Source organism: Alternaria rosae (assembly GCF_020736505.1).
Source record: "Alternaria rosae strain MPI-PUGE-AT-0040 chromosome Unknown BKA58scaffold_5, whole genome shotgun sequence".
Taxonomy (NCBI): Eukaryota; Fungi; Ascomycota; class Dothideomycetes; order Pleosporales; family Pleosporaceae; genus Alternaria; species Alternaria rosae.
Genome location: NW_025763574.1, coordinates 2,561,295 through 2,570,562, shown reverse-complemented (window position 1 = coordinate 2,570,562; position 9,268 = coordinate 2,561,295). Strand labels below are relative to the sequence as shown.

The 9,268-nt window shown below is 49.2% G+C and overlaps 2 protein-coding genes across 2 annotated transcripts; both read right to left on the bottom strand.

Annotated features, from left to right (window-relative positions):
• Positions 1 to 1,966: 1,966 nt before the first annotated feature.
• BKA58DRAFT_277670 (uncharacterized protein) lies at positions 1,967 to 3,545 on the bottom strand (the record flags this gene model as incomplete). Its single annotated transcript, XM_046166816.1, has 2 exons — positions 1,967 to 2,168; positions 3,106 to 3,545. Coding segments are annotated over 2 exons (642 nt in total), but the record flags the coding sequence as incomplete, so codon positions are not given.
• A 1,688-nt stretch (positions 3,546 to 5,233) lies between these two features.
• BKA58DRAFT_458484 (uncharacterized protein) lies at positions 5,234 to 6,100 on the bottom strand (the record flags this gene model as incomplete). The annotated part of the gene is made up of 1 exon (XM_046174671.1): positions 5,234 to 6,100. One exon carries the CDS (start codon positions 6,098 to 6,100, stop codon positions 5,234 to 5,236), a length of 867 nt encoding a protein of 288 aa, XP_046025705.1.
• Positions 6,101 to 9,268: the final 3,168 nt, after the last annotated feature.

Here is a 9,268-nt window from a genome sequence, read left to right as displayed (position 1 = left end):
CGTCTAAATATTGGACAACATTCCTGGCCAAACTGGGTGTAAAGAAGAAGCTATCGACTAGCTTCCACCCTGAAACGGACGGCCAGACGGAACGAACGAACCAGACACTGGAACAGTATCTGAGGATGTACGCCAACAAGCTGCAAGACAACTGGGTTGAACTCTTGCCGACAGCACAATTGGCCTACAACAGCACAAGATCGGCGACCACGAAGTACTCGCCGCACTACGCAAACTATGGATATGAGCCGACTGCTCATCGAGACCCAAAGGATGTAGAAAGCATCGCAGTAGGCGCAGATGATAAAGCCCGCCTCATGCGAGAATTACACGAGGAATTGAGCAAGAACATCGCCCACAGGAACCTCACAACAGCCAAAGCGGCTAATAAGCAAAGGATTGAGGGACCAACCTTTAAGAAGGGGGATAAAGTTTTCCTGTCACGACAGAACCTGAAAACTAAGCGACCAAGCAAGAAACTGGATAACCTCCGAGTAGGACCATTCGAAATCCTAGAGGAAATAGGCACAGTAAATTACAAACTCCAACTGCCACCAGGCATGCACATCCACCCTGTCTTTCACAAGAAACTCCTGGAACCAGCACCTCCAGATGCCGAGCTAGCAACGGATATAGAGCTCGAAGACGACGAGTACGAGGTCGAAGAAATTAGGGACCTGCGGAAAATCGGTCGTCAGTGGAAATACTTGGTCAAGTGGCAAGGATGGCCAGAGGGTCAGAACACTTGGGAACCAAAGGAAAGCTTGACGAACTGCAAGTCACTGGTACTTGAGTACCACCGGAAACACCCAGAGAAGCAAGGACCGGGTCCTCGAGGGAAAGGAAGTAATCAAAAGAAGGGTCGAAAGAAGCGTCAGCCTGTAACCAGCCCAAGTCAGTCGACGGTCCGGGTAGCGATGGTTCGGTTGTCGGAAAGTCCGTACCAGGGGCAGAGTTCCCCTCGGCTTGCTCTTTCGCACGGTCTTGAAGGCTCAGGATCGCGTGATCTCGATCAGCGTACGAACGCTCCAAGGCCTCAGTTTCCGCGACTTCTAGACGAAGCCGCGCGACCTCGGCCTCTGCACGGAGAAGCGCTAAACGCTTCTCACGCTTCTCAGCTTCAACCTTTTCCCACTCTTCCTCGGTTACAAACAAACTGCACTCAGCTTTCACGGAAATACAACCCGCACACTGCCCAGACGCAGTGTCCACGAAGCAACGAAGGTTCTTCTCCTCACAGCGCTTACAACGAAACGTCATTTCGTTCCCTTGCTGCCGGACGCGATCAGCCCGGGCCTGACGCTGTTGAGTCGAGTTTTGCGAACGGACACGGCGAGTCGGGGGTTGAACCTTGGGCATGGTTAGGGACGCTGGAGGCAGGAAGAGGCGGCTACAATGGCCCGGGGCGCGCAGACCTTATATGCAGCCCACGCCTCAACGATCGGCACGGCAAAATAATAATCCAGGGTATCGGGACGATACGCCTAAGAGGGGGGATAATGTTACAGGTAACACAAAGGATTCTCTCCTTGACATGGGGTGAAGGGGTTGAAGGCCAACCACGACCAAGTCAGAACGCAACGATGATCGCGGGGCTCGGGGTCACGTGATCAGGATTGGCATCCCGCCAAGACCAGGCCTCCGGGAGGCCAGTGGGGCTAGGGAAGCCACGGTCCTCCCAAACCTCCCTCTAGGATGGGAGGCCAGGGAGGACAGGACCTAAGGCAATGGGTATAAGAATGTGTTGGATTTCATTATTACACTCATTGTGGTCAACTCAAATAGTTCATCTCTTACACAGATTGTCAACTAGTTATTCTATCGTTTATAGAATTGGATTGTCTTTACCTGCAGTTATTCCACGATAACTCTTTTCCACAGAATCGCCAGACAAACCTCACGGACTACCGCTTTAGTCTACCTCGCCTTAGTACGGACCGAGCCTAGAGAAGTATAGCCTAACCCCGTGTAACACCTTACTAACTTCAAGGTATTGTTCTACTAACTTAGGTTGCAGCTTGGCAGGATAGGCACGATCTAAAGCGTACGCGCTAGCATGGGTAGCTGGATTGTGTCCTGTCTGGAAAGAGAGAAGTCGTAATATTCCATCGCGATCTCTTGGAGTGTGAGGATCAAAAGGCTGGACAATACCTGGAAGATGCTTCTTGCTAATAGCTACTGCAATCTGGCGATACATTTGAAAATGGAGCAGTATTGGGCATTCTGGTGTAGATTGCTGTAAGAGCTTCGAGCAGACTAATGAGCTGAAACATGACACGGGTGTGTTATACGCAGTAAACAAGTGCGGATTGGTTGGAACGCGTGTGTTGACAAGCTTTAGTTGCCGGCTGACGTAATTGCTGAAAGGCCTGATGTATGCGAGGTAAAGAAATAGACACCTCTCTACTAATGCGCAGGGAACTTGAACAACAAAGAAAGAGTTGTTCGAGTTCTGGCTAGCTTTATTGTATGAAAAGACTAGCAAGACCCGGCCCTGGCAAATGAAGATGTTGCGTTGCACTGCAGCAGTGTCTGCCCAGCGCAGAACCCGAAGCTCCTCTCCTCTAGCAGGCATTCCGCTGGTCACATGGATACTACTGAACAGTACTTCGACCATGTTGTTATATCGTTTCAGGTAGGACATTGCTTTCTCTCGGCCTTCGTCTCTTAGGGAGAATCCCTTCCCCTCTTTAGAGAAGACTCGACGGCTCAAATGCTTGAAGCTAGTCTGCAGCTGATTTGCTGGCTCTTGCAGGAACGCGTAACCTGGGTGGTGCCTTGACAGATCCTCTTTTAAGGTGTTGAGATCGACCTTAGGCCACCAGTCAAACATAAGGTCTCGCATGATTCTTTCAAGCCTAGCAAGGAGGCAGTGGATTGTATGGCGAAATGTCTCGGGTCTGACCATCCAGGGACCAAGATAGGGTTGTACGTGGTCCTTCGCGTTTGGCAATGGCCCTGCCGTGCTGTAAACGCTCAATTAGGTAGCCCATAGGTGAGAGACTGCCGCGTTGAAGGCATGTTGGGAGAATCTCTACACAGAGGCGCTTACCCTGATCAGCATAGGTTGCACGTGCTGGCCAGAGAAGATCAAGGGTAGTGTACCCTCGCAGCGGCAAGGCGCACTCGAGAATGATAAGTCTTCCGATCCACAGTAGAGCTGATAGGTACGGTGTGTAGTCGGAAGTTGTACGGTATGCTAACTCGTACGGATGGATACCCAGGACACCAGAGAAGTGGACAATTGCTTTGCCTTTCAATATGCCGTCTGTGGACACATCCGTCCAAAATAGCACGAGCAGCTCGAAGACGGTTTCTGATATACGGGAAGAGAACGCAGGCTCTGCCTTACTTAATCCTTTTGTGGACAGATCTGACCAGACAGATTCTATTATATCCGCTTGTGCGTCCGACAGCTGAAGCCCATATACCTCGCTCAAGCTTTGGTTGAGCTTCTGACATACCTGCCATGACCGGAATACATAGCACAGAAAGCGGTTTAGGAAGGAGCGGTACCTAGCTTTTGTAGCGTCTCGTTGAGGTAGCTCGAAGGGATATGCGTAGAAGTGTGACCCCCAGCTTCGCAGCTAGCAGCGCAAGACTTGCGGAGTTTGCTCTAGTGTTTCCTCGCAGCGGTCAAGCACGAGATGAACGATTTCTGATAGTTGTCTTAGTTTTGACTCTGTAGCTGCGGAGCTGATCCACTCCACGCTATTCCAGGTGCCGAGGTGGATAGCTTCATCAGCAGAAGCGGCCAACCTAGAAGTAGCAATAATTAGATGGAGCGGTTTTTGAGCAAACCACCGCGGCCAACCACAACTGCGCAGCCAGTTGGTTTTCTCGTCATGCTTAAGCTTGTTGCTCAGGGACATTAGTTCTTGATCTTGCTGTAGGAGCCTAGCTTCCTCCTTGGCTTCTATCTGCAAAAGAGCGGCCGTCGCAGGGTTGTCTGACACGGATCTGTCTTGGCTTGATCTTCTTCTACTTTGAACTGTATGTGTAGCGTCTGCTACCCTCCAGGTACCTCCTATGCTTCGCCTATTAGGAGACCATCGCTGGACGAAGCAGAGAAGATGATTGCGTGTCCTCTGCCCTCTACTGCACTGCTTCTTCCGAAAATGCAGCAGCATTACATCCTAACTACAAGTTGTTAAGTCGCACTGCGAACAGGAGTAGCCTCGCTCTGGTGGCGCTAGGAAATCTAAGCTAGGAGAGTTATTTGCACGAGGTACAACGTCTGCATCGATCTGCGACACAGGAAGTGCTTTATACTGAGAAAGTATAATTTCGCAGATTAGCGATCGAGTTTTGTGGTGATAGCGGAGGTGGTTACGGAGCGTCTTGTAGGGTATAACTCTTTTACATGGGGTGCACAACAGGTGTCTATGTTCTGGCAGATAGGAGATAATGTTAGGCACTTGAGATTCTGCAGGCTATCTATAATTAGTAAGTAAGGGTGAGGTAAAAAAAAAAAAGAGTGCAGCGAAGCTACGCTATTCACATACCTTGCTCTTTGCTGAGTCGCCTGAATAGACAGTCCATGAGGAAGAGTTAGAGGCGCTTTCAGAAAAGACACCGGCTTCTGGATTACCCGTGTAGACTATCCAACGAGACGCTGTCTGGCGAGACATAACACTACTTTGTTGCTAACAGTAGCACATAACTAAACAGCAGGCTGTGACGTCTTAGTTAATGCGTAGGCAGGTAAAAGTAGTACAGAACAACAGGTAACAAACAGGTACTGCAGTAGCTGCCCTGTGTTAGAGCACGCATGCCTGTGCAGGGCCGAGCTAGACCAAAATAGAGTATTAAAAGGGGTCGACTCTAGGCTAAGGCTGGGAGGGGACAAAGTAGGGCTATAGTCGCGCACTATACTAAATCAGGCACGAACGAGGCTCGGGGTCGTGGCGGTCGCGTGGAGGTAGGGCTACTTTGGGCGAAAGTGGCGCAGCTGCAGCAAAATCATTTGTTGGAAGGTGCTCTCTTTCGCTTACCCTTACATATCCTGTCTCAATAGGGAACCGGGCAGTTTGTACAGCCTCAAGATAAAAGAATCTAGATTGGAAAAGCACTGCACGCCGAAAAGATGGTATCGTCTGCTGGTACCTGGAATGGACTGTCGCTCTTCCGCAAATTCAATCTCAAGCAGCGCGTGATTGAGAACGAAGTATGCATGGCTTAGGTATACTGTCTTAATGCACTGTTGACAGACTTGCCTAACGAGCCGACCGCCTTACTCTACGATCTTGAAAGTCGCTACTTTGTCTTCGTCTTGCGCGATCATCTTCAACAGCCCTGGCGGTTCTCCAAAAACCCACCCTTCCTCCCTCATCTTCTTAATATCCGGCTTCTCTTCTCCTTCCACGGCGCTTCTCGAAGACAACTTGTTCACGTTATGCAAATCAATAAGATCTTGCATCTTACTAACAACCTCTTCGCTTTCATCTGTTCCCTTTTCCCTATCCATCCCCAGATCGTCAGAAAAGCTGAAGCGCGAGATTTTCTTGCCTTTCAAGCCTTCCGGGTCTTCCAAGGAGCCAAATGACCACCATCGAATCGAAAGATCGCCGGGCCAGACATGGTAGGTGTCGCTGACTCGTAGAAAATGTTCAAGCTTTTCTTGGATCGAGGTTGAGTCGTCGCCGAGACTCGACATAAGCCGTTCAGCAGAGAGCTCCCACGCAACTTGTACAGAACCTTTTCCTACCGGAGGAATTGTGATGAAAGTGAATCCAGGGGTATCGGGATCCTCAGAGCGTTTGGCAAGATCTGGGTGGCCTGATATCCGGTGGAACGTAATGCGCTTTGTGGGCCGGAGGTTAAGCACTTTTGCAGAGCCATCTGCTTGTCGGGTGGAAGAAAATGCGAGTTCTGGTGAGTGCATATCGCACTTGCGGAACGCATCCTCACGAGGCGTAGTGTCGAGACATGAGTACTTGGTTAAGATAGTAACGGGTCTATCTGGGAAGACCGAGGAGGTTTGGTGGATGGTAGCGATCAGCTTTAAAGGTGATGCCGAGGGGTTAGAGATTGAGAGAGTGGCTGGTGGACAGAAGTTGAACTTAAGGCAGAGCTCAACTCCGTGGTTTTGAGACGACATATGAAACTATTTGATATGGTGTTGTAGTAGGAGACTAAGAATGCACTGCCGTGGGTTGCAAAAATTCAAGACTGCAGAGGGCAAAGTCGAGAAGCTGAGGGTCGGGGCCGTATTCTCTGATCTTTAACCACGTGCAGTCTAAAGTGCTTTTCTAATGTTATACCCTAACTGTATAAAGGAATATGTCAAAAATAGGCCCCTCGATCACTTGACTTAACCTGTCGGCGATGAATTGGGTCCGAGGCTGGTGCCTAGCATGACGTCACAGGTATTACACCAACCTAACTGTTGGATCGCGGAGGCTCAACCCCGCCCCCACATCTTTACACCCCCGACTCTGCTCTATTTTTTTACTCTTCCGGGATTCTACGATTTCAGTTTCTCGATCCTGATCACATGCCCATCTTCAGATGCGCAAAAAGCACCGAAGAACGACTTAACCATCGGAAGGTCTCAAGAATTCATCTGCTTAGGTTCAAACATCCACGAAGCATAGCCTGGAGCCTGAAGAGGACTTCGAACATCCCATTTGCCTCTCAGTCTGATCTACAAAGTGCGAGGGGGCAGGTACACACGTGCAACTGCTATAGGCTGATTCAACTAGGTACAGTATTCTCAAGGGCTGAGATGCTCCGACGATCCGTCATCCTAGTCCTTGCGAAATGGCCTACACCTTCATCCTGTATGCCTCTTACGACCAGAATGTCACAAATGTGGTATGCTTTCGTCTTCGTAGGAATTTTTATGAATCATGAGATCGAATCCCATCGTCGATGCGACTTACCATACCTTGATCTTTACTGGAGGCCTTGAAAAACTTACTGTAAGGGATTAACCTCGATTCGACTACCGTCAGCGCGAGTTGTACCTTTTAAAGAATTGTTTCATCCTACGTATAGATCTGGGTGGTGGTTCCGCTGCGCCGAGTGCGCCTTATGATCTTGTCAGCAGCTTACTGGACCCCAAGCATGGTGTTTCAAACATTCGCATTACCTCCTCAAAATACTCATGTTGCCCTTTCTTGGCCCCATCTTGTCTTTCATTTACCTCACTTGCTTACATTTGGCGCAAAGCCTCGCCTCCACCACAGCCCTTATCCCTTCTTCGAAATCGCTCACTGGCGATAGAGACACAGCCACATCAGGCCACGATGTTGGACAAGTCTTGAAATAAACCAATCCAACGAGAGTACTTCTCTAAGCGCCTAGCTACACTTCTACTGGAAGAAGATCATTCAGGTACTGTGAACTTGTATAAAAAGGCTACCTAGTAGCGGCGGAGGCAGCTGCGCGCTCTTCACCGGCGCTTTCGTCATAGAGGATGTGGACACTGAATTTGATTCGACTTTCGCTGTTCCTCGAGATAAGTCGCCAAGCATTGGTCGCGGTGTCTATTCCAAGCTGACCGGCGTGTGTATTGACGCATCCGATCTGTCGCGGTAAGCGAGGTGTTACCAAGACAGTAGGGGCAAAAACCAGCAAGAGCCAGGCCTTTACGAAAGACAACCGGATCGCAATGCCAAGAAATGTTGTTATCAAGGTGTTCCTGACAGTGCGCTTCCATTCGTTTGCATCTGTTATCCATCTATTGCAGGAGAAACAGAGTTTTGCAAAACCATGGGTCTTTTGAATAGTACCCTGATGACAGCGATAGGCATGATGCCATCTTTCCTCAGCTTGGATACTAAATGTGGATTAGCAATCCATGTTTAGCGGCGTAAGAAGTGTGACTCACGATAATAAATCCCCTTTGCAAGATGGCACTGCGCACTTTCCTTGGGCTGGCCTTAGACATTCTTGGTACGCAATATCGGAATCATGCTTCAGGAGTGATAGAAGGTCTTTGAGCGCTTCTATTCCCCACTCACTTCGCAACAGGGCGGCGATTCGTAGGGAAATAGCAAGATGGGCTCGTTCGGGGACCATATAACAGACCACTTGTTGAAAATATACGCACTGCCAATCTGGATCCAGCTGTGACTCTTCTTGTGTGTCGCAGTTCCTCGTCTGGTTTAATTGGTACTCTTTCAGGCACTTTTCGCGCATCTTCCGTTGCTGATAATACAGGCTGTCCAAAAGGATTTGAGACTCATTACGTGTCGTATTGGGGTTGCCTCTCTTGATCTTCAAGTGCGTTTGCTAAATAGCCTTGTCAAGAGCTTAGTACTCGGCATCGTCGCTCAGGGCTTTTAGTGTATCCGTAGGTAGCAACAGCAGCATCCCTGGGTCTCTTATCATTATAGCAGAACAAAATTCTTTGGTAATGTCACGTCGTGCGCTTAAGCCAAGAAACGATGCAGTACCATCCACATTGCTCATGTCGTAAAGGTAGTAGCCAACAAATGTCTTGTCACTTCAATGTCCAGCGAAATTCATCACTTGGCCAAGGGAATACCCACCGTCTCGTATTTGTTAGTTCGGTTTGCTGTAGTTGGGAGGACTGTACAAACCATCAACCTTCACCAGACTCTCCCTTCGAACGGCGTGTAGCCCCATACCATTTGGAAAACCGGCTCGAATGGCCAATGCTGAGCACTGACGACCCAGCACATAAGATGATTTCGCCTTCTTGATCGGCCCGTCAGCACACATCTGCGGAAATACGGGGTCCTCTAGGACTCGATGGTCCCAATCCATGATGCGATATTGCTCACCTGGCAACGGCCGGGCAGCGAGAACGTCGTCGATCGTCTTGAAGTCTCTGAAGGCCCCGGATCTTATGAAGATGGGTAAGAGAAACAAGAGGCTGTGGGAGAAAAGAGGAGGAGCGGGAGTCAAATATTCGTATAGGGGGTGTTGATGCCTGTCATGACTTTTAGTTTCAATTGAAGATGGGAAAACAGGATAACTTACTTTCTACTGTAACCTTGCATTCCCTTAGCAAGTTCTCATGTAAAACTCAATTTGATCTCCGGCTCATCTCCTCTCCAACCAACCATACAAACGATATCCTGATCTGAAGCATTAGGACACAGCTAAGCTGAAAGAGTAGTGTTCACCGACCTCATATCTCGCCATGCACAACTCCTTCAACCTTGCGCTCGAGTAACAATGCAGGTTTAATAGGGCCGCAAGGCAAACTCTAACACCCTCATGAACATAGTTGTGGTAATCGCGTTCCCACAAGAGAAGTTGTATATAGGCCCAATTATCGATCGTAAGGAACGTA